At 47.7% G+C, this 25516-nt stretch overlaps 1 protein-coding gene across 1 annotated transcript; it reads left to right on the forward strand.

Moving 5' to 3' along the window:
• The first annotated feature begins 673 nt into the window (after positions 1–673).
• LOC144178290 (WD repeat, SAM and U-box domain-containing protein 1-like) lies at positions 674–25145 on the forward strand. Its single transcript, XM_077706029.1, has 6 exons — positions 674–1342; positions 1414–1943; positions 2017–2050; positions 5086–5226; positions 11798–12194; positions 23030–25145. The coding sequence occupies exons 1-6, from the start codon at positions 1073–1075 to the stop codon at positions 23173–23175; spliced, it is 1518 nt and encodes a 505-aa protein (XP_077562155.1). The 5' UTR covers positions 674–1072; the 3' UTR covers positions 23176–25145.
• The last annotated feature ends 371 nt before the right edge of the window (positions 25146–25516 follow it).

Here is a 25516-nt window from a genome sequence, read left to right on the forward strand (position 1 = left end):
CCGGCTTCATAACATTAAGGACCTTGTTTCATATTCCAGCCACGGGAAGCACTTTTTTCTTTCAATTCACCACGATCATATCATCATCACCGCCAGTGAAAGTTGCCGTTCCTTCAGGGCGTATGGTCGTACAACGGCATCAGTGAGGACACTAAAGCTTCGCTTTAATAACAAACCATCATAAAAGTTCATGCTTCTGTTGCAAGGCTAACCCCCCCCCCCCCCCCCCCTCGTTTCACCTTTTTTTCCCCGTAGCTTCATGAACTCCATACCATCCATTTCTGGTGATGATCAAAACTAATTTTTGCAGCTGAATAAATTTTTTTTTTATTTTTCTCAACAGCATTTCTCTGTTTTTTGCAACATATTTAAATTCAATTTTCTGAAATTTATGCATCACTTTGCGTTTGTGTCTAATCCTACTTGCTACACATTTTCTGATGTCAGTAAACCATGGGCCAATCCCCCTGCATGTCTTTGCCTATGCTTGGCCAATCCCCCTGGGCGCGTACACCCCATTGTTTTTGTGACGTTCATTTTTACTACATGTTACAACTGCAACTTGCGACTTTCTGAGTCTGTCGATTCCGGATTTTGTTCTGTGAAGAATGCGAGTTTCGTGGGCCGCTGCAAACTCTGTACCCTTGAGAGCCCCGGACCCTTGAGAGCCATTTACCACTCGCTCATTTAGAAATGTGTTGTAGGGAAAGTGCTCGCAAAACGCCAAGATTAACATTTTGCGTTCAGGGGCAGTACTTGTGCTGCACTGCCTTCGCGATTCCTGAGCCGGCCGGCTGGATCATCGACCCAGACGACCTGCGCTCTCGGCCACCGTCGCTGCGCGGCGCGGATGATATGACAACGCTGACCACGCCTCTCCAAGGCGAGCGGAAGACTCGCGCTCGAAGCTCGACGGCTGAACTATGCGGCGCGAGTACGAATCGATGTTCGAGGAGAGTTCGGCGCGAGTACGGAAGTCAACACAACAGTTTCGCCACGTATTGAAATCTTTCGTACCCATGGCAGCAGAAGTAAACAGCAAACACTAGCCGTCGAGGCGCTCTGAACACAAATGGCGCACCGCGAGTGGAAGCTCCGGCAGACGCTCGAGTCGCACGCTGGCGATGTGACTGGGTGCGACTTTTCCGGCAATACCTTGGCGACATGCTCGAACGACAAGACGGTGCGGCTGTGGCTGTACGAAGCGGGCACGTTCACCGAGTCCGCAGTGTCGCCGCTTCAGGGCCACAAGTACGGCGTGAACGCGGTGCAGTTCTCTCCGCTGGGCACGGCGCTGGCCTCGTGCTCCATCGACGGCAGCCTGCTCCTGTGGAACGTTCAGGTAAGTGCGTGGTGCTCATTTTCGGCCGAGCTGTGCAGCGACCGCAGCCGCTTGCCATCTCCAATCGGCAGAGCGGCGAGCTGCTGGGTATGCTGAAGCACCCGAGCCAAGCCGCCCTGCGCTGCTGCAGCTTCTCCCCCACGGGCGCCCTGCTGGCCACGGGAGGCGACGACGAGACGCTGGTGCTCTGGGACGTGGCCACGCGCTCTCTTGTCCGTGCCCTCGGTGGCCACGGGGCCATGGTAGCGGCGTGCAGCTTCTCTCCCGACGGCGCGCTGCTCGCGTCCGCCTCGTCGGCCGGAGACCTGCGGCTCTGGGACGCGCGCTACGGCCACGGCGGCTGCCTGCTGACCCGGCCCGAGGCACACGACCTGGGCGCCATGGGCTGCCACTTCAGCCCCCAGTTCGAGGCGACACTGGTGCACGGCACGCTGGAGAGCAGCTACCTGCTTGCGTCCTGTGGCAACGATGACTTGGTTCGTGTCTGGCAGGTGCGCATGGCCCACCGCTGCAGCCTCTGGCCCCAATGGGTGCTCGAGGGACACTCCGGGAACGTCATGTGCTGCCGCTTTGCGCCTGAAGGACAGCTGCTGGCTTCCAGGTGGGTCGTGCAACACAGTAGTGCACGGTTAGATGGGAGTTAACGCGCGTGCTTTAATTGCTCTCGTACGCAGTGCCGGTGACAAGACCACCACGCTTTGGGATGTGGTAAGCTGACCTTCCATGCCCCAAGTTACTACCCGTGTCCCTGTATCGTGCAAGATATCAGCCTGCAGCCAAAGAGTTGTTGCCTCTGCCAGTTGACTACCTGCAGGCTATCGGCAAGAATTTTGTGCCTGCCAACATAGATTTTACAACATCAGTTACCACAATGGACCTTTTTCTATAAATGTCCCTTCTAGAGCTGGGGTAGGTAACATGCGGCCTGCGGGCCACATGCGGCCCCCAGCATGTCGTCAGAACCCCCACCCCGGCGCCTCCCCCTTTCACTTCTCATCTGAAGACCGACACGCCAGCTTTGGCCTCAAACGGGGTTAGACAGGAGAACAGAGTTTTGGTCGCTTCCAATTGGAATTGTCCCGCATCTTCACACTTAGCCAGATAATTGTCAATTATTGTCAATTCGCTGAAATTCTTTTTTTGCCTGCAAAACACCTCTTTTCCTAATTTGCCGTCCAGCCCTCCACTTTGTCGGCTTCATGCAACTATGTCCTCCACCTCAAAAGGTTGCCAATTCCTGTTCTAAAGGGCGCCACAGCGAACTTAAAGTGGCAATCAGGCACACCCTCCTAAAGTTATCGTAGAAAAACCCGTGCACGAAACATCAGTACACTCAAGTGTCTATTTGGCCATGTTTGTTGAACATGATCAGGGAAAGACAGTGCAGCCAGCACACGGGCAAAAAAAAAAAAAAAAGGAATAAACACACACGAGCGCTCGGATGAGGACTGGACCCACTCCCAGTGTTCGTGTGTGTCCAGTCCTCTTTTTTTTTTCTGTCCGTGTGCTACCTGCGCTGTCTTCCCCTGGTCAGTACACCCACCCGTCACCCGTTCCTTTCACATGAAGGCCGTGGCAGCAGGTGCACATTCCCGTGACTAAAATCTGTGGTCGGTGAAGTGCCTTTTTGTTTACTTTTTCTTTTCCTCTTTTCCTCCCTCGCTAGTAGCCACGTGCTCGGAGCATTGTCAACCTCAAACACGTTTGCCCCCTTTTCATTGTAAGCTTTGTGTGTGTGTGTGTGCGTGTGAGCGCGCACCATGTATGTACTCAATGTGAGCTGTCGAAAAAGTATAGATAAAAGAGTTCAGTGCTCAAAAAGATAGATAGTCTTCAGGCAGCAAATTGAGAATGTGCCGGTTTTTTTATATATCCCGGAGCGACTGCCAAGAATGGCAGACCGGCAGTGCGCGCAGGCGCAGATTGCTACTGAAAAGGGACCATTTTCCTGTGGAAATCATGTGACCGCTCCTTATATTAAACCAAACCTGGTCAGGAGGGCCGACCAGGGAAGCCCTAGTTCATGCATGTATTGCATTCTCTGTGTGTGTAGCAGCTGGTGGTGTCTTTGAAGAAGATTGAGGCGTTGAACGTTTCTTTTTATGTATCGTATTTCTCGACGCACTTGCCAGTGCTTGCCATTCTGAAAAGTCAGCAACTGTGCCAAGCACAAGAACTCTCCCAAAATAATGCCGCGCTTAAGTTCATTTCAACCCAGGTATGCCACAATAAAAGCTTTGTGTTATGGCAATTCCACACCTGTGGGTGGGATTGGCCAATTATTTTTTAGTTATTTTTTTTTCCCGATCTGAAATGTGGTAAAAATAGGGCGGCTGTTGCCGGGTGCGGTTGTGCACAGCAAGCCGGGTCGCGAGGAACGTCACCAAGCTGCCATGGCCGGCCAATTCATGTGACAAATCAGCATGTGTGTGCATTGCAGGCAGTACAGTTTTTCACCGTGTCGGCTTGTTCGGTTTCTTCATTAGGTGCTTGCGTTCAACAAAAGCTGTTATAAATTGCCAGGTGTGACATTTCAGACAGTTTTTCATTTGTGCTCATGCATACTTTGTGTAACACATATACTGTATTTACTCTATTCTAAGCACCCCCCGATTCTAAGCACCTTCCCCTACTTTTCGAAGAAAAATTTGGAAAAAAAAAAAGCTTGCGTGCGAATCTAAGCACCCCCATTTCTAAGCGACCATCGCAAGGTGGATTTCAGACGCGGGGAAGTGGGCTCGAGTTGACATTGTGGCCGAGTCATTTATGAAGCTTTCAATTACAAACCATTTCAATGGTACGGAAGACGACCTGCTGGGGGATACTGAAATCGGCAGCCCAAGCGGCGCACAACGAACTCGAATGGTAGTGAAGGTGGCTGGGTATCATACGAAAGAGGTGGGTTCACTGTCATTTTCAGGTTGAATATTGGTGAAATAAAACATTATTCCTTGCGCCTGTCTCGTCGAGATACGGCCGCCAAAAAAAGTGGTTGGGGGAGGTATCTTAGCTTTTTCAAATCTAAACACCCCCCCCCCCCCCTTGCTTTGGGCATCGTGGTCTTGGGAAAAAGGGCGTGCTTAAAATCGAGCAAATTCAGGTACATGCTCTCAATCACGCGAGTGCAAACCAATTTTCTTTACCAGCTTGCCTCAGTGCTTGCAGCTGTTGCCTTTACATTGTTTGCAAACATGCTGTTTGTAATCCTCTTTGTAATGCTGTTCGTAATGGGACAACTGTTTTTATGGCTTGTCTTAGCCCTGTGCAAGGAGGTGAGTGGAAACGGTGGCGGGAACGTTACAAGTTTGGTGAATAGCAAGGCTGAAAGTAGCGCAAGGAATGTGGCGCAAAGCATGAAACTGGACTACTGCAGATTGATCAAATTGCTTCAGGTTAATTGTGCTTCAACTTTGGAGACCCCTGTACTGACTTGCTGACCCTTGTATTGGGCATGCCAAGGCCAGAAGTGTGCCATACATGCAGTACAGTTACCTTCACAAGACACTCAGCTGGCTTTATGCATGCAGCGCACCTTCGTGCAGCAAGTGAACGCAGCAGTTTTTATTGAAACCACTGTCAAAGGGGTCACTGTCAGCTTGGCTATTTAGTAATGGTTCTCGCCTTCTACCAAGGGCTGACTAAGGGATTTTAAAGGTTGACAGGTGTTTGGTGTGCATGGAAGCCCTCTCAGGCCTGTGATGTGAGCCTAGCAGAGGGCTGTTGCCGCCTGGAAATTTGCACAGGGCACGGGGAAGCAGCTGCAGCAGTTGTCCAAGCACAGCCGTTACGTGCCCTGCTGTGCCTTCTCTGCCGACGGCCAGCTGCTGGCCACAGGCTCCAATGACCGCACACTGGCCATCTGGAGTTTGGCTGACTGTGTGCCGGTAGGGGCCCGTTCTCTTTCTGTGTTACTGGGAATGCTTTGTACAACTAGTGCCATTCCTTAGGTGCCTATAGTCCAGTTACTATCACAGTTGGTGCAGTCACAATGTGCTACGTTGTGCTATATTGTGCTCACAGGTTTGGGAGTGTGCCCAAGGGGGTAGGGTAAGGGTGTTGCCGCTCCCAGACTGCCCAACACCCCTTTGCAAGCTTGCCGTTGCCCTCTAGATCTAGTGAATCTCGTATATTCTTCCAGTAGTGGTTTGTAGCTGCCGTTAAGTTATTGCCACCATCTCCTTGCTCACACGCTAGTTTTGCACTGGAAAATTTTGACAAGCAAAATCAATCCACGTCGAACATGATAAAGAGTGGCGATCGACTCGTGGCTGCAACGTTACTTGTACATCATTCAGGTAGCAGGCTAACGCCGGAGTCCTTCAATGCTTTTATGGTCACGAAACTTTGGCCCAAGTTACATTCAGGGATAAAGCTGGCTGCCGGGGGCGCCCCTGTCAATAAGCTGCGCCTGTTTTCCTTGATGCTTGCTGGCCAGCTGTTTCTCCATCGGCAACGCACCTACATTCTTCTGCTCTTCATTTCCTCCAGTAAAAACGCAAGCAAGCTGAGCATATTTTTGTGTCAGTTATTGTCGCGTAGCTTAGCTACGAGATAGAGGCGAGACTATGTGTGTTTCAAAGGCAAGTTGCAGTGTTGGTTAGTTGCAACAGGCGTCGGTAAGTTTTTGCTTTGGGAGGGCAAAGATTTGGTGTTTTAGTTTGTGGCTAGCCTTTGATTTGCCGCCTGGATGATACGAGTTAACTAGCGTCAGAATTAAAGCAGTATACAGCCCAGGGGGCCTGCTGTGTTGAACAAGTAGGTATACAAACCGCACCTCTTAGCACGTTGGCTTAGCACTGCAGCTGCATGATTTTTTAGCGAGGCGGTCATATTACAAGAATAGAAAGCAACTGTTGGAGCGTAGACAGCAGAAAAACAAGTGCCAAAGAAATGAAAGCAGCATAATGGACTTGTAGGGGGAAGAGGGGAAGATCTTGCAGGCTTGGGTGACTGCTAGGTTCAGCACATAGGAAGGGTGTCTAACAGATAAAAACTCCACACAGAGCACCTGCCAACTACACTACCAAAAGGACAAGTATAAAAAAACACAAGGCACAGCTGGCCATGCCCAGCTTTTCAGAACTCAAAATAACTGACTGGATTATCAAAATGTGGCCACTGAAGATTTTGGATGTGCAACACAGATGACGGGAAGCTTTGACCGCTGGCTGGCCGTAGCAGGCAGCTGCCACGTGTGTGCAGAAAAGGCTACACAAGCTCACGACGACTGTTCTGTACAAGTGTTTATTTACATAAGTTTGTGGCAATAGCGGGATGAATATAGGGCAGTAAGAGACATCACGCAAATATCATAGAAGACATCATACATACATTAGCTCCCGCTTCATTATTTTTAGGCGAGGACAACTGACATCGCTGTGCAGTGGGTTGACTCATTGTGACCGTGTCTTCAGCTTCATTGGATATGTCGGCAGACTTTCGAATATCCAGGGGATGGCACCGACATGGAGCTTGGGCTTCTTGCACTGGAGAGACACAGATTGTCGCTTATTATGAACTCATTGGCTCGACTAACATCAGTGGAGTTATGTTTCTCGCACACGTGCACTTGCTTAGACTCTAAACTAAAAGCATCCGTCTCCTGTCGTGGAATGGCGCACTTCTACCTGTCATGCTGTTCGCAGTAGCTAGGGAAGCAGAACAGCGAAGCTTTTTCTTGCGCACTTTGATAGCCAGAGTGGCGACCAGGCACATGGCACATCTGAGGCATTGTAGTCTACATGGTGCCATGAGTGAACACAGCACAAAAACCACAGCAAGATCGCAACCCAATGTGCTGCAAATGCGGCCGCAGCCTTCGAAGCCGTATCCACCGGACTCACAGCGCCGCCACGCAGGAGCTCTCCCATAGTGCAGTGCAGAAGTTTCATGACCAGAAACGCATTGAGGAACTATGCTAACGCTGAAGAAAGTTAGAACTTAGTACATGCACTACAGTCTTTAGATGGAGGCTGCACCCGGTCCTGATGGTAATCACAATGGAGGATTTGAAAAAGACTTCCATAGCTACTCTTGCACTAATTAGGAATAACTGGTGGTCTTATGGTCTCATACCTCTTGAGTTGAAACAGTCTAAGACTGTGTTCATTCGTGTCCTACCCCCCAGGGGCCTGGGGACTTCTGACCCATCACTGTATCTCCAGTTCTCCTCAGACTCTTTTCGAAGTTGGTACTACTCAGCCGCCTGGCTGAATCCAGGCAATTTCATAAATACGTGCCAGCCAAGCTTCTCCGATGACCACAGTCCCTCTTCTATAATATTACAGGCGCTGATGCGACATACTAAGAAATCCTGCAAACCATTCGTTGCTGTTAGTCTCGACCTCCGCAAGGCGTCCGACTCGCTTTCTCATGAAACTATCTTCACCGCTCTAGAATCCTGGAATGTCCCTGATCGTACACAATCGTTGATCGGAAATGTACAGTAACACGTCCACAGTATACTGGTCTGATGGAATGAGTTGCGGAGTTCGTGTTCGTTTCATTCGGGGTATTAAACAGGGTGACCCAATGTCTCCCTTTCTTTTTAACTGTGTCCTCGATCCATTTCTTCAGCGTCTCATTTCCACTGAACTTGGCGTTCATCTTGGGGGATCTTGCTCTTGCATGTCGGCCGTCACTTTTGCTGATGACATTCTTCTTTCGGACTCCTTTGAGGGTCTCCAGGGTTTGGTACGGACAATGGAGGATTACTTCACTAATGTTAATTTAATAATCAATCCTTCAAAGTCACAATACTTCGGTTTCCTATACAAGGCTTCCTATACAACTTGCCTGAATTACGGTTTCAGGAATCCACGTCGAATTAGAATTTTTCGTCAATAAAACGGCCAATGTTGACTCCGGGAAGGCAACTAAATTGCTTCAACTGATTGGCAAGGCGTCACTCAAGCTGTTCCAGAAACTACATTGCATCCGTCATCTGGTGGTCCCCACTCTCCTCTAAAGTTCATCGAACACCCTTCAAGTCGACAACGCATCCCGACGTCTTGACAAGATTCTTGGCCTGAAGGAGCAAATCATGCATTTACCACAGAGTTTTCCTAGCAGTCACATCTGGCTTCCAGCACGAAATGGGGGCCTTGGGGTACTCCAGCTTAATAGGGCAGCACAGTCCATGCAGTTGAAGTCCCTATGTCGCCTACTACGATTGTCCGACCCGGCCGTCAGTTTCCTCTTCGACGAGATTTTGGGCGCTTGCCGCAAACGGATTGCGGTGCTCTTCGATGTTCCCGAAGGAGTCACGGATGCGAAGATGGTCGACGCCGCCCTGAAAAGGGGTACAGCAAAACGGTGGAAGAGCATGAAGGACCAATATACAAACAAATGCCTTTTCGCGCACGTCCAATAGCACCGAGCAGACTCGTGGCTGCAACATGATTCCAAGTTTTTGAAAGACGCCAACCGCATTAGCGCATCGAAATTGCGAACCAACTTGGCACCGGCAAAGACTCTTTTCAACAAACATTCCAACGATCCAGCCACACGCTTGTGTCACCGCTGTGAAGAGAGGCCTGAAACGGCTTTTCATATACTGCGGGAGTGTGAATCTGCAAGCTTAGTCTGCCAAGAGCGACTCAATTTCATTGCCCGACAGGTGGCGAGGATTGCCCGTGAAAAGAACCCCGAAGCGACGGTGCTAGAGGAGAAGGTATTCACAAGTTCTGAGGGAGTACGTCTCAAGCCAGACTTAGTTCTCCAGGCACACGACAGAGTGGTCATCATTGAAGTGGCAGTTGCGTGGGATTTTAGCGAAGGAATTTTGAAACAGAAATGCTGGGAAAAGGTACAGAAGTATTTCGTGCTCGCGGGCCTTTTCCCTGGGCAAGATGTTGCATTCCACGGCTTCGTCTTTGTTGCCTGCTCAATGCTGTGTAGAGAATGTATGGTAGCTGGAGCAGCACTTGATCTTCTTCCACGTGACTTAGCTTGGTTGTCTGCTAGCGTACTCCATGGCAGTCTCATAGTATTCCAACGTTTTAATAAGCGCATCCTGGGCAGGGTTGAGGGGTGTAGGCAGTGACATCTATCATTAATCCATTTCTTGAGTTATGTGTATGTTTCCAGAGTTTTATTTTCAATTTTGTTGTTCTTGTTTTCGTTCTTTTTCGTTGTGGACAATCGCCACACTTATTTTGTTGTACCTAGTTGAGAGGCCGGCCACTGGATCTTTTACAGTCCGTGTTGGGGTGGCTCTTGGGCGCCTTGCCACGGACATGGTACACTCATAAAGCCAAGAACAGGCTAAGCTACGGCCCATTGTTCCATGTCCCGAACAAGTGTCCTTTTAGTCAGGTGCCAGTGGCCAGAACACCTCGGTCTCCGAGGGAATCTACGTACTTAGCAGTGCAGTAGGCTAAAAATTCCTCAGGGCGCCAAATCTTGCTTACATGCTCTTGAGGCAAAAGAATTTCCTGGCTTCTTTATTGCTCCTTTGTATTTTTGCATATCTCTCTTTGCTTTAATTTCTTCGCAAATTGCTTCGACAGGCAGACTGGCGACACTTTGCACCACAGCTTTCCCAGACCAAAATTCTTCGTGGCTGGCATGCACCTGTCCTACTCATGGGCTGTCATGTTCACCTGTCACACGGCACGCACTGAGCTAGCTTATCCCCTGTCAGCATTGTTCTGTGGTTGCACGGTGGTGAAGGACTTGCCTCCTAATCTGGAGACCTTGATTTATATCCAATGTGAACTTTACTCCTTACATTGGCAGCCATTTTTGTGCTGAAAGGAACACCGATGTCAAAATACAAGTTGCTCTAGATCGGTAGATTAGCTCATTGAGAACACAAATATACCACTCTTATGCAAAGTATTTTTTTTTTTAATAAGGTACGAAATAGCAAAAACGTGGAGACAGGTGCAGCCGCCCCTGGCAGTACTGTGCAACTTGCACCGGAAGTGCTGAAATCGTCTGTTGTGCGCAACGTTTTTCCTGACTGCCGCTGGATGGAACTACTCGTCCATACTTGGGGTGGCAATACCGCTTTTCGAGGAAGCGCGCGAGCTACGCATGAGCGGTTGGTTCGACGCCAACATTCGCGAGGCATCAAAAGGACAATGCATTTTTCTTCAACAAAGTGTCAATACTGGTCACGGGTCCCATGAAGGGACATTTCACTTTGTGGTCCGGAACTGCAAAGGACATGGGAGTTAGGGAAAGCACGACTGATTTGGCCGAAACTGACCAAAGCGCTCGGTACGTGGTAGCATTGTATTCGGTTGCTTCTATATTGCTATACACCACCGCTGCCTCACTTGCTTTTGATTTATCGGGGCGCAAAGAGAGACTGCAGTTACTGTTTGCGTTACGTTTGATCAGCGTTTGATTAGCGATTTCTCAGCAATGAAGGCACCTTTCAGCATTAAATCAATGCTAAAATGGCCACGGGACGGTCAGACTTGCTGGTCACCTTCAGTGTCCCTTGAACGACGACCACAATGACGACGACAATTTTTCGCCCAATCGGAAGGTTACACTTTTGCTTTAAATAAAGGTACTGGGCGTACATACTGACGGCTTAAGAAACCCTCTTTTCGTTCAAATGCTCGACTATCATTGGCTCCATTATTCGACATTGTAGCGCACTCCTATGTAACATGTCAGGTATACTGACTATGATAATACTATCTCAATCACGGTTAGCAGGACCACATTAGCATTGTGTGGTTCTGTGAGTATCAGATCAGCCAAAGGGCCTGGAGCAGAATCAGTGCTCATGCACATTGCAGATACAGTGGCAAAACAACTTTACTGCTCCATGCACACAGTTGGTGTTTACCACACCTGCGCACTGATATGCCAGGCTGCTCTGATAGTATGGAAAGCTATTCAATCCTGCTAACTGTGACCAAACCTAAATGACTAACAAGCAAGGGACACAGGGCATGTATTTAGAGAGGTTGTCAGAGTTAAGAGGACAGTAGGCTGCACCATGCCATCACGACGGAGTTTTTATTGCACAAGGTAATTAGAAGCTTAAGGGTGGAAGCAGCAAGGGTCAAGTAAAGACTGCTTATGTTACACTCCAACTTGTAACAAAGCAGCTGATGGTACTGTCAGTAGTAGTTTGGTGCCTTTATTTTTGCACATGGTTCAAAAATGACGGCTTTTGTCTATTTGGTATGGCATTTAAGGCACTTATGAGGTGCCCCATGCGTTACATGACAAATATAACTTAAATAACAACACTTCCAAGTTTTCTTATTTATTCTTTTTCTTGCATAGAGAATGAGAAAGTGGGGCTTCCAAGCCTGACAGAAAGAGAAATTCGCCGCACGGCAAAGCATCCCAGTTTCGTTATTACGGCTTATGCGCATGCCCAGTGTTGGGAACGAGGCTATTGTACAAACAGTGGCCTGAGCAACTGCAAGTGCGCCCCTTTGCTGTCATTAAGAGAACACGCTCTGCCTCCTTCCTCTGTTCCAGGGTGAAGAGGGGCCGGCCAATGATCAGCCTGAGGAGGAGGAGCGAGCAACCACACCTCCTACGCGGCCGGTGATGGTTGAGGGGGTGGCGGCCGTTGGCCGGTGGACGGTGGACCAGGTGGGTGACTGGCTGGAGGGCCTGGGCTTGGGCCAGCACCGGGCAGCCTTTGCGGCACACGCCATCGACGGCCAGGAGCTGCTGCATTTGACCCACGAGGGGCTCACCAACGCCCTGCACGTGGAGGCCCTGGGCACGCGGGCGCGGCTGCTGCGTGAGGTGCAGGGCCTCAAGCACCCGCTCTGGCGACACCTGCCCGGCCCCGAGGACACAGCGCTGCCAGACGAGCTCTTCTGCCCCATCACCCAGGAGCCCATGCGCGACCCCGTCGTAGCTGCCGGTGCGTGTACGCAGCATTATAGGGTTTTTTTCCAATTCGAGGACAACTCGGAAAGCAGCCTGCCTCCTGACCTCTTGCTCAGCGCACATATGGAGCAAGAAAACAGTTTTAGCGTAGCAGGTTTACGGCCTGGGGTGTACAAAATCAGGCAAAAAGAGCTTGTTTAGAGATGCCGGGTTTCAGCTTGGCTTGACCGTTTAGTGACAAGAAACCCTTTTTTCATAGCACAACTTCTTTATGACTCGATTGAAAGTTCCCCTACTTCTAACTGAATGCTAGGAAATAAAAAACAAAAATACATTTATTTAGCAGTTTTAGCGTAGTAAAAGCAAGTGCAATTTATATTCATTCTAGGGTAACAACACTTACGATTAATAAGGTGGGGTAGCAAAGCGCTCTGCTCGAACAGGCGTCAGAGATGCTGCGCCAAAACTGTTTTCCTCGTACTTTGTTTCGCTGCTCTCCACTCATCCACTCTGTTCTGCTGATCATAAACCCACTCTGCTAAAACTCTAAAATATATCTAGAAGGTGAAACTCTCATTGAGGCAGGTGCGGGCAGCCTACTGATAATGTCGCAGTGAAAACTACCCGCCGTGGTTGCTCAGTGTCTAAGGCGTCATGCTACTTTGCTCTAGGACGCGGTTCGATCCTGACCACGGTGGCTGCTTTTTTGGTGAAGGCGAAAAGCGAAAGCACAGGTTTGTCGGGATTTTAGTGCATGTTAAAGATTCCCAGGTGGTCAAAATTAATCCGGAGCCCTTCACTACGACGCGTCTCATAGCCCAAGTGTAGCTTCAGCTTATTAAAGACCAACTCCACTCAAAATTTCGACGTCTTGAAAACACTATTTCCGTATAGTCTGCTGAAAAAGAAAGCAAAATGCAAAATGCAACAGTTAAAATACGCGCATGTACACTGCAAGTGGTCAGCAAGAATTGTCGATTTTGAAACCGAAATCGAGGAGAGCGTGGAGATTAAAATGACGTTGCAGTCGGCCAGCGAGTGACCGGACAGTCAGCAGCTTGGGAGCAAGGCTGCGCGCAAGCTCTACGCTCGCACAGGGCAGCAGATTGGTGAAGCGTTCACAGCAGAGCTCGACCGGTTCTCCGGCTGTGTGGCTGGCCAGAGGAAGAAACCCCAGATGGCCGGAGCGTCACAGGCGCGTCGTGGCTGTTCACGCGATCCACCAGCAGGTGCAGCGTAATCTGCGGTGGAGCTTTTTTAAACGCTTCTGACTGATTAACGAGGCATTTCATGGGGCTACCACTCGTGTCCCAGCTAATTTGGTGGTACTAACTACACATTGAAAATAAATTTGGTCTTGGTGACATTTGAGTGCAGTTGGCCTTAAACACTTTCCTACTTATGCGAAAAGCAGGGATTTTGGGTAGTCTGGCAAATTATTTCTTTGCAGTTGCAAAAAACATGTAACATGTAAGTGTATGGTATCGAAATATAAAGGAGTAAATTTCTATTGCGATGTAATTGTTTCAAACAAAAATATTTATTCAAAAAAGTTGTACAGAAAAGTTTTGCGACAAACACAAGAAAATCGGCAAAAACTTCGGTGTTGCTCCACACAGAAAAAAACACACGAAATTTAAGATGTACATTTTGTACAAATACTAGCTGTGCGAAACTCCTGCAAATATCATGCGCGTAACTGCAAAAAAATTTCTTGACTTGAAAAGCTGAAAAAAGTTAGCCCTAGTGGGTTTCATGTCACTGTGCAAAGCAGTGCCTCGAAATTGTAAAACTAGGTTGGCCACATGTGTATCGCAAAAAACATTGGTTTTCCACTTCATTTTTTTCTGTTTGTGGCTGCAACTTACAGTTTCGATACTTTTAGGGGGCTCAAGTTACAGGGGTTTGAGTTGGGGGGCAATTTTCGGGGTCCCTGGATTGTGCTTGATTGGATCCAAGTAGCTGTTCAATAAGTTAAAGCCTGAAAAACAACAGGAAAAAATTAAAAGCTTTTGCCAACTGCTGTGTACCACTGCAGGACACGATGCTGAGGTTGTCTATTGGAGGTCTTTGAGGGCAAAATTCAATCCTCTGTGCCGCAGCTGGTGAATGGTCTCACCCAAAGGAAGTGACCACCCTTCAGATAAGAGGATGCGTTATCTTTAGATCAGCAAGTGGAGACAGCGAAACAGAAAGCGAAACTTACCAATGAATGCCTGTTGAGGTTCCGAGCCAGTTAGATGCACTTTAGCTTTGCGTACTAAAATACGATGAATGCGAGTTGTCGTAGGAGTCAGTGCTGGTAATATCATCCAAAATGTCACGTGTAGGCTCATCCTAATCGCTAGAACTGCGGCATTTCCATGGTACGGTCGCATGGGATGTCAACGCCATATTCGTATCTTCAGCCATATTCGTAACTTTATCACATGACTCCGGTGGCACTCTAAAAATTGCCGCCACAGAAAAACAAAAGCAAAGATGTCTCTAGTACTACCCAGATGACACCAGCTCTCAAAGCACACTCAGGAAGTGCAGAAATTAGAGAACATCGGTAAACTGCTGTCGATTTCAGTAGGCGTGGGCAGGAAAGTGTTAAACTCCACAATCAGTCACAATGAAGTCTAATGCAGCCTTTGAAGCTTTGCAGCTGCAATGGCGAAGAAGATGACAGGGGGAATGAGATGTTAGCAGCCACACATCATGTTTTGGTGCGCAGCGGAATGCGGATCGCTGCGTTAGCACAGTTTCTTCTTCTACAACCGATGCTGCTAGCTTAACCTACGCCAAGTGCTTGTGATATTATCTGGTTGTGCCAGGAAACGAAGTTTCCCCTCCTGTCTTGTCTCTTACTCCCTGGTTGTTCACAAGGGATAACATTGCTGCGATAGCATCACCTTGGAGTTAGTACGTGAGCCAAACTACTGTCTTCTTTGCACTGAAATTTTTGAACGTAAGTGTAGCACCCAGATGAGACCACATTTGACGACAGAAAGAGAATGCTGTGATCTATGAGACACCCTAATACCTGTGGCACACGTACACGAAAAATGACATTAAGTGCTTAATGCTTTAAGTTTTAATTCCATTAATTCACTGATACTCGCAAAAATATAACGCGATTTGCTCTAATGTCATTTTTGGTTTAAGGAGTTCTGCGCAACTCATTCACCTTCACGAACGCCTTAAATCTGCCTACTCTTGAACGCGATGAGCACCAAATGAAACCAACGAAACTCTCAGCACCAGAGTGTTAACGCGGAAACGTAGCTGAACTTCGAAATAAGATGATTTTTTGTGCACTCTTGGTGGTGAAGTTTTGAAGAAGACGAAGTTCACTAAAACAGTGGCAAAAGGCAAAACATGGAGTTACTTGTGTTGAATTTTTCAAATTTGGCTACCGCCCGCTGGCAGCTGACGGCAGCAGCTGAAGCCACTTTTAAAAACGGCTCACACTACTCTTAATAAGAAAACACTATTTTTCATAACGTTTTGTTTCACTAAAAACATTTTTAACCCTTGCAAGATCTTTTTTTTTTCTTCGTGAAAGACTTCTGAAGTATGACTGAATTTCTCTTTTTGGTCATTATCGATTGATTGATTGTAGGGTTTAACGCACCAACGCAACGCAGGCGATGAGGCGCGCCGTAGTGAAGGGCTGAGGATTAATTTTGACCACCTGGGGATCTTTAACGTACACCGAAACCTCGTACACACGGGCATTTTTGCTTTTCGCCTCCATCAGAAAAGCGGCCGCCGTGGCCGGGAATCGAACCCGTGACCTCGTGGCCTTAGCCATTTGGTCATTATCACCATCATGCCGAACACATTTAATGCCTTTGCATTTTCGCATGTAGCACGTCCCGCCTAAATAATGTCATTCGGTATCTTAAGGCCTTAAACACTTAATGTCATTTTTCATGCACGGGTGTCACGGGTATAACTTGTGGCTACAAAGCAGCTGCTTGTTTCATGCCGCTCCTAAATACTACGTCGTTTGGGCATGAAGTCAAAGTTTGGCAGAAATGCGTTCTTGGTGGCAAACAATGTTTTGTTGCACCCAGTAACAGCAAGACCATAAGAATGGACCTCTGAAATGGCGGCTGTTTTCCCACTTTGTACGCAACTCGCTTGCTGATGCGCAAGAAGGTCTGCATCTTCTACTGGGCATGGTTATGCAGCCCAATGGAGCCTGTTGAGGTTGTGGGGAAGAGGCAGAGTGGACATGTTGACCACTGGGTTTATTTAGGCGCAGTCAGGAGTTTATGGGACGTATTTAAAAGAACCAGTCTCAAGTGTTGTGAGACTTTAGAGTGCTTTTGCTACTGACAACAAAACTAGCTAAATACTGAAAGAATTGAGGCAGGTGAAAAAAATCCTGTCAAGCACTTTTTGCTATTCGTGATAAAGCCCGCTAAATGCTGGAAGAAATTAGCCATAAGCAAGGAGCAGGAGTTTTCATAAGACAAGGAAGGAAAATGAGGGGAGTGGCATACAAATACATGTATAGAGACAGACAAACAAGGAAGTGCCTCTTGTTGATTTCTTCATACAGGGTTAATTTCTCAACTTTGATGTAGGAATATTCATTGTGCGAAGGCATAACACCACTTTGGGTGGCTTTATTATTAATGCCCAACTGCACTCCAAATTTCGACCTCTTGAAAACTTCATTTCCGTATAATAAACGTGTCCGCTGCAAAAACGACCATCAAAAACTGGCAATTTTGTAACCGACATTGAGAAGAGTGTAGCCACTATGTCCAGGCTGAAGTGTCGTTACAGCCGGCTCGGCTGGCGACAGAATGGCCGCAAGCTGCCGGCCAGCCGGAGAAAACCTGCGCACAACACTTCGCCTTTGCAGCAGCCCAGTGGAGCTTGACCGGTTCTCCAGGCTGGCCGGAGGAAAAAGCACCCGGCCGGCTGCAGTGTCACTACCACTTCATGGATGTTCTGCGTAATCCGCCGGCAGGTGCCGCGTCACCTGCAATGGAGATATTTTAAACATTTCCAACTTATTAACAACGCATTTCACGGGGCTACCAGTCATGTCCCAGTTGGTCTGGTGGTGCGTACTGCACGTTTAAAGAAAATTTGGCCGAGGTGAAATTTGAGTGCAGTTGACCTTTAACCCCATGTTGAAATCAGGAGTATAATAATACACAAAAACTCGTTTATTCTTTACAGAAACATGCCTTGCTAAAGCAAACTCCCGATTCCTCCAAAGTAGAGGAGAAATTACTTAAAGGGACCGTGCAACACTTACCATCGACTACTCGGAATGTATTTTGGGGTAAAGTCTATTGTTTCAGCAATCTCCTCCCGCAGGAATTATGAAAATCCGTTCACTATCACCGAAACTACGCGCGATGAAAAATCGCGCCTAAATGTTCCCACTCAACTCAACCGCGGACAACGCGACGAAAGCTGCGCGCTCTCTCCCAGAGAGGGGGGCGGCGCGCGCCGTTCTGTTCGGCGGCTTTCGATATGTCACAGGCCGGGGAGTTTAGTCCTTTTCCCCGCAACGTGCACGGGTCTATTTCCGGTCTAGGACGGGTGATGGTAGTGTGTTACAGCAAGGCCAAAATCACAGAAATTTAACAAGACCATAATTATACGCTATTTTGCGGCTGCACAGTCGTGTGATAAAATTAATTAACAAAAGAAAAAAAATTGCGCCCACCTCCCCGCGATGGGAACCCTGGGTAGATGCGACGCATCGTGGGGTTCACTTGGTGTTTCCGTTGGATTGATCCTGAAATCGCGTGAAACGTGTCGGGAACGCGTATGATTATTATGTTTTATGATTATTATTATGTTTTATTGATCAATCTTGGTCAATCTCTCTAAGTGGTATGCTTGGGGCTTCGCTGTCGCAACGACCTTTACTCCATCATTGTTGCTGTAAGTGGGAGCTTCTTTTCTTTTATTGCAAGTGTTAATCATTGCCCCATCATGCGTTGTATCAGTAGCATCTTGACGTAGTTTGAATGAGTCAAGGATATAAGGTGCGTTCGTAGCATTTGATTCTGTCTCGGTTTTGTGGCGCAGTGGGAAGAGCACCATGTACCTCGCGTTCCGCCCACAGGGTCGTGGGATCGAAACCGGGCGCCGCTAACTATTATTTTTTTATATAGTGTAGTGGGAGGGGTGTGGATGGACAACAACGCCGTATGGAGAGACAAGGCGAGTGAATGAGATGCAGTCGCATCTAAAAGAGTCAGTGTCATCGCCATCACAAGATGGCGTCGTCGTAGTAATTTGTTTGTTTTGTCCCGAGTGGGACGCATCATATTTGTTTCCAATGACGTGAAAACGGCAACGCACCTCATTATTACAAAAACCCGTATGTGAGGAACGTTTTCTGCACGCTAAAGACTGCTGTGTCGCTCCTTCTTTCCGTGTATGCCAGTGACGCGAAAAAATCGAGGAACCATTCAATTACATGTCGGCAATGAAGTCTCTGCGGGTGAAAAGGAGGGATATGACCATACCTCAAAGACAACTTTCCTGGCCGAAAACGGGTCGCTGGCAATTGTTTGACCAAAACCTTTCGACGTTAGGGTCAGTAAGGGCCACACTAATCTAGCCGCAATTTTGGCAGCGTTCGGGATATTCATCACGTCGAATTATTCGAAAGTCCGAATGATGGGTATTCAAAAGTCGAATCGAATTATTCGGGCAAGAAATATTCGATTCGAATTCGAAAATCGAATATTCGCACACCCCTACTCAAAACAAAAGAAACACCAAAAGCATGCGGACAGGTTCAGACATGGAAGAGGTTCATACACAGCGCCGACGACGGCTGATCGTCACAGGAAATGCCTTAATTTAGCCGCAAAGTTGACCAGCGACAGCCAATAGGACAGCCAGGACTGCCATGGCCCGACTGACGTCGCAGAGGCCATGCCAGAGGTGCATAATGAGGAGAATCGAAGAGAGAGCGGTTGGTTTTTCCGCGTCTTTCACGGCGATTTGCGCGCTTACCGCTTCACGTGCACGTGTAATATTTGGCTCGGGTGTTCCTGGAAGTCTAATCTAAACGTCGCGCAGGTTTACTTGCACTGCACGAAGAGTGTTGCAGGGTCCCTTTAACTCTTTCGTTACCGCGCCTATCAAAATCGATCAATTTGATCGATACTTTTGGGAGCGCCTTTTCATAGCGTTCCAGGCGTTTCTAGAACAAGTAAAGCTGTTCGGAGTTAGATCAGGAAATGGCCTTTCAAAATCGGTTTTGTTTTCATTTTTGCTATGGAAACGGGATTTTTGACACGCTTTTGAATCACCTGGGTGTGGAAAAGGGGCGTGGTCATCGCGCGTCACTGCTACCAACGAAGAATGCGTGCAACTCGTAATTACTCTGCACCAGCGCTTGTTTTTTGCTATCAGGGCGTTAATGGGGAACTAGCAAACGATTTTCAATCGTCAGGTTCGCGCTCTGGCAGTAATAATCCCAGAAATCGGCTGAAAATGTCAAGCAGTGCCTGGTTGCTAAGCTACTTTATGATTTTAGGAAGTTTTATTGACTTCGCGCACGTTGTTCTAAGTACTGTGGTAGTTCTACTTACCCGAGGACCATTCGCAAACAGTTTACAACAGTTTCGGTTTCGTTTCTGCATCGCGAAATTCATATTTAGCGCTACTACGCAGTTACCCAACTTCAAGGCTACCTGCCATGGCGCCTGGAGCGTCCGCGACTGATCCTCGAACAAAGCACGGCGCTCCTGATTTCCCCCACCCTAACCCGATTTCTGCGATAAGAACTTCAGACTCAAGTCAAAAGATCACACCCAGTCGCCAGATATCTGTTCCGCTGAAGACAGTGCTTCAAACCGGCCTTACACTGCCAGCTGTTCGACTTCCAGTTTCGTTTCCATGCGAGGGTATATCCGGGTGTCTAATGTTGCTGCTTAGTTGAACTGTCTATTCGGATGGAGTCTCCGATAAGTTTTTGTACTGTTTCATTTGAAAAATGTTAGGTGGCGCTGCAATAGAGGAGGCTCGTTGTGCTGATCTTTTTCATCGCGCAACTGCTACTCGGCCAAAGATCGCAGGGCACGATTCTAGCTCATCGTACCTCATTTTTGCGAGCAAGGCTACAATTGCGAGTAAGAAGATGATAAGAAAGCTCAGCTTAATGTTTTGAGAGATAGCTGACCGTGAACGACAAGCATCAGCCACGGCGTTCCGTTTTCAACTTCATGCATGTTTTTTTCTGCATCGCGTGCTAGTCCCAAATATTGTGCTCGCTGTAAATGAAAAGTCAGCCATTGACATGATGTTTTTACGTTATGTGGGGGCAAATTGATGCCTCTGATAATGACAAACCGCCAGGTTTATTCCAGGAAACCACCCGAAATTGCACATTTTGAATTGGAGGTTGGGCTTCATCGCAGGACACGAGCACCGTGCATGCTAACATTTTTTTTTTATATCTGACAAACTGTTCCGCGCAAGTCGACATTTTTTCTAGGGCGTGTTTTGGAAATTTTCCCTACAAAATGTACATTCTAATTTTTTTCTCCTACCGGTGGTTTGATAAACACAACTCCTTTTTTATCAATTTTTTCTACAACTTGACAAAAATTTTGATTTTGATATTTTTTTTACAACTATGATATATAAAAACCTTTAAAAAACTGGTGTTATTGGAAAGGCCGTTAAATAATCTGCATTTTGTGTTCCTGAAATTAGTGCCTAACCAATTCTTTAGCAGGAAAAAAAAATGTTTTCTTGGACCCCTAAAATTAGTCAATTTTCCGGCGGTAGCGAAAGAGTTAAGGCCCCAATCATATGCCCGTTACTGACCGCTTTGATAGGCATTGTCTTTAAAGGAGCCATGAAGAGAAAACACAAGTTTGGTTCATTCAAAAGATTGCCTTGTTAGAATCATACTGACACCACTTTTAACGTAAACTTCGCCCAAATAAACTACATAATTAGGAAAAAAGGAAATGGCCATGTGATCCACTACCACTAGCTCATTTCCCGCAACAGAACCTCTGATGTCATACCAGACTGCTCTGCGATAGGCGGAGGGCAGCAAAAGCAAACGCAACTTAGGCAGAGCTTAAAAGCTTGCCGAACGAGCTATTTGCGCCCAAATTTAGGGCACATTCTTTTTAATGGTGGGACGAACAGTGGAAGTTACGAAAGCGCATGTAAACATAGGAGTACTTATGCGTACTGCTGTTGGTACTGTGCGCACTATGCTTGTTTTAGCTGCACAGGACTGTGGGGCTTTGGGGTTGTTTCAGACGACACTGGCCGATCGACACAAGCGACGATGTCTTATGTGACCGTATTTGTCGAGCGAGCACCATGTTTCACGAAACGATTGTCTCCATGAACAAAACAAGGCAGGTACAAATACGTTCACAAACAAACCAAAGGCAGAAAACGGCTTGTCTCGGTGTGGTGGCGCCATCTAGGTTAACGAACGGTAAACAAGCCCCTCTGATGTCATTGCAGACAACGAAAACACACGATTTAGCGGGAAAATCAAGATTTTAACTTAAATTAATTAATTTCTCAGTGAATAAAGCATCGCTTGCATTCGGGCAAGAGCTGGGGGCACTCTAAAACACGAAATCTTTTGAATAACACAAACTTGTGTTTTGTCTTCATGGCTCCTTTAAGAACAGCAATAACAGATATACCACTGTATAATTGCCAAGCTGTTATGCCCTTTATGCATGAAGTTATGCAGTGCAGGAGCGCATGCCGGTTTATGCCCCACCTGTCCCACTCTTTGTGATCGAAAAGTTGAGAGTACAACTTCTGGTGCCTCATCTCATTAGCGTGAAGAGTGGCATAAAGGGCACATTCTGCACTAGACTGAAGGGGGGAGCGAGGGGTGGGAGTACGGTGCCATGCTGTTGAGAATGCTTGGGAATGTTCTTAAAACAGAGTGAACCAAGATGCTCAGCTGACCTAGTTTGTATCCTTCCTGTTACTGTTCGAAGCACCTATAGTATGAGGGGAGGGTCGCTGTCTGTCGTGAGGAACGGGATCACGATCCTGTCCTCTCAATTACCAGGGATACTTGTCCCACTTCCATGTTGGCATTACGAGTTGGAAAATAAGGGCGAGATTGGGATTCCTTTACTCTTTCTGGACACCAGTGCTCACAGAAAAGTGGGCACACCTCAATTCTTTGACAAGTAGTACCGCGGCAGCGTTTTCAGCTTTAGTAGAAGAGAAAGTTTGTGAACCAACTAGGACAGCCGAGCATCTCTGTTTTAAAGGCGAACTGTGCTAAAATTTCACCTCGACCAAATTTATTTTTAATGCTTAATAAGTACAACCAAATCAGCTGGGACATGAGTGGTAGCACTGTGAAATGCCTCGTTAATCAGTCAGAAGCGTTTAAAAAAGCTCCACCGCAGACCACGCTGCACCTGCTGGCGGATCGCGTAAACAGCGATGACACGCCTGTGACGCTCCAGCCGGCCAGGGCTTCTTCCTCTGGCCAGCCACACAGCTGGAGAATCGATCAAACTCTGCTGCGAACACTTCACCCATTTGCTGCCCCGTGCGAGCGTAGAGCTTGCGCGCAGGCTTCCTCCCGAGCTGCTGACTGTCCGGCCGCTCGCTGGCCGACTGCAACGTCATTTTAATGGCCACACTCTCCTCGATTTCGGTTTCAAAATAGCCGATTCTTGCTGACCGCTTGCGGCGTCCATGCACGTATTTCAATGGTTGCATTTTGCATCTTGCTTTTATTTTCCAGCAGACTATACGGAAATAGTGTTTTCAAGATGTCGAAATTTTGAGTGCAGTTGGCTTGTAACCTCTTCCCGGGGAGATTCTCAAGAGCATTGAGTGCAGACTTTATTAGAGCGGCATTTGTGCTTATCCCTGCAGATGGGTACAGCTACGAGCGGACGGCCATCAGTCGTTGGCTGGAGAGTGGCAAGGACACCAGCCCCATGACCAACGAGCCCTTGGATCACACCCTGGTGCTGCCCAACCGCACTCTGCAGCTGCTGATACAGAAGTACCTCCGCTGAGTCCCCCCCGAAGCTGGAGGGAGGAGGAAAAGCTGTTTGACGGCACAGCCTCGGGTGCTGCACTCATTTTTGGCTTGATTGCAGTGTGCAGCACAGGCTTCTTCACGCAGCGAGACGGTCCCCGACCCATGAAGAAGGTGGACAAGCCGAGTCACCGCCTCGCACGATCACGTGGGTCTCATCCCAGTAGCTGTTTTGTGCTTGCTATGCAATCGCTGCAGGCAGAGGTGGAGAGGTACGAGCGGGGAACGGCATGTGGTGAGCTTGAAGGTTGGCCACGTAGACTCGCTTGATGTCCCGACATCACGCAAGTGTGGCGGCGGTTCATCAGTAATCACTGCCATCAAAGTAGCAGCGGTTGGAGAATGTTAGGCATCCCATCAGTGGCACCAATAGGAAATTCTGCCGAAACAGCTGCAGCTGCAAAGCTGTAGGCATTCCGATGGCAAGTACCTACAGTTTTCTCCCCTTCGTCAGTATAAAGTAGGTCCATAGAGCAGAAATGCGCCGGCATCTTGCGTTGTAAACAAAGACGTGATTGTTAAAGGGGCCATGCAGACAAAACACAAGTTTGTTTTATTCGAAAGATTTTGTGTTCTGTAGTGCCCTCAGCACTTGTCCAGAAGCAAACGATGCTTTATTCACTGTGAAATTAACCAATTTATGCTAACATTTTGATTCACATACCGAAACGTGTGTTTGAACAACGTTTGCACTGACATCATAAGAACAGGTCTTTCAGCTAAACTTGGTGTGGAACGGAGTCTTGCTTACATTCAGTCAACCTAGATGGTGCCACTACACCGCGGCAAGCCGTGTTCTGCCTATGGTTTGTTTGTGACCGTATTTAAATCTGGCTTGTTTTTGTTCATGGAGAAAATAATCATTTCGTGAAACATGGTGCTCGCTAGACAAATATGGTCGCCCAAGACACCGTTGCTTGCGTCAGTCGACCACTGTCGTCTGAGACAACCCCAAAGCCCCGCAGTGCTGTGCATATAAACGAAGCATAGTGCGCACAGTGCCAACAGTAGTACACATCGGTACTTCTATGTTTACGTGTGCTTTCGGAACTTCCACTGTTTATCTCGCCATTCTTACGGAAGAATGTGCCCTAAATTTATCTCGTTCGGCAAGCCTATAAGCTCTGCCTAATTTGGGTTTGCTTTTGGTGGCCTCCGCCAATTGCAGAGCTGGCTGGTGTGACATTGTAGGTTCTGTTGCGGGAAATGAGCTAGTAGGTCGCATGACCATTCCATTTTTTCTTAATTATGGTGCTTATTTGAGTGCAGTTTACGTTAAAAGGGGTGTCACCATGATTCAAACGAGGCAATCTTTTGAATGAACCAAACTTGCGTTTTGTCTTCATGGCCCCTTTAAGGCTCCTTATGATATTGTTTGCTGTGCCTCAGTTTAATTTCAGGTGTGTGCCAAGCAGGGGCTGATACAACACGTAAAAAGGCGGGGTTTTAACAGCAACTTGAAAAACCCACCTCATTGAACCTGCTTTTTAAACCTATGACAAAATCTCCATGAAAGGAATCAGAACACGGCTTCTACTAACTTCGTTCACAGTGGTCCGTTGTTAGCAAATTCTGTTGTAGCACAAATTTTCCCCTTCACCAAAATCCTGCGAGGTGAGAGCAGAGGTGGGCATTAAAAAAAAAAAAGAGTGGCTTGCAGTGACCCTTTACCCGCTGTTGTAATATTTGACAGTATTAATCGATTTGTGGCCGACTATGCAGAAACTCCCCCGGATAGGGGCAAGAGTGGCGCGACCTGTACCTTTTACTGAGCTACGTGGGGAAGCGAAAGTGAGTGGCTAGTCAAGCAACACCTTGTGCCAGCATTACTGCCGTCCAGTTGACTTGCGGCATGAGATGTGCACTGCTGGCTTGCCTGCCTCGCAGGTGGATGTCTTGTGTGTGCCTTTCGCACTGACCTTTTTCACTTGCAATAAAGTGATTTCCACCCACTACTGACTGTGCGTCTCTTTTGCTGAGACATTGGGAATCTCCGTGCTGCCTTGTTAGCTTGTGTGCAGCAGCAGCATTTGTCTGGGCCTGCTGCAGTTGGAGGGCTCTCCCATCACAAGTCTACAACCCGGCTCTTTGTCAAACTTTTCAGGCCAAGCCGGAAACGCTCAAGCCGCAAAAATTTCAATGTACAAGCTTATGTCCCAAGTGAGGCTGTAACTTTTTATGCCGGAAAGCCAGAGAAAACAATTTTCTTACTATCAAAATATTTTTGTCACATTTAAAGCTAAAGCTTATTCATCGAATCCTTTGTGGTCGAGAAGGCTTAGGATTGGCCTAGAAAATTTGGTGAGGGGTGCACATGC

This window comes from Haemaphysalis longicornis, unplaced genomic scaffold (genome assembly GCF_048455015.1).
Source record: "Haemaphysalis longicornis isolate Haplotype H1 unplaced genomic scaffold, Haemaphysalis longicornis Haplotype H1 scaffold_4, whole genome shotgun sequence".
NCBI classification, from domain to species: domain Eukaryota; kingdom Metazoa; phylum Arthropoda; class Arachnida; order Ixodida; family Ixodidae; genus Haemaphysalis; species Haemaphysalis longicornis.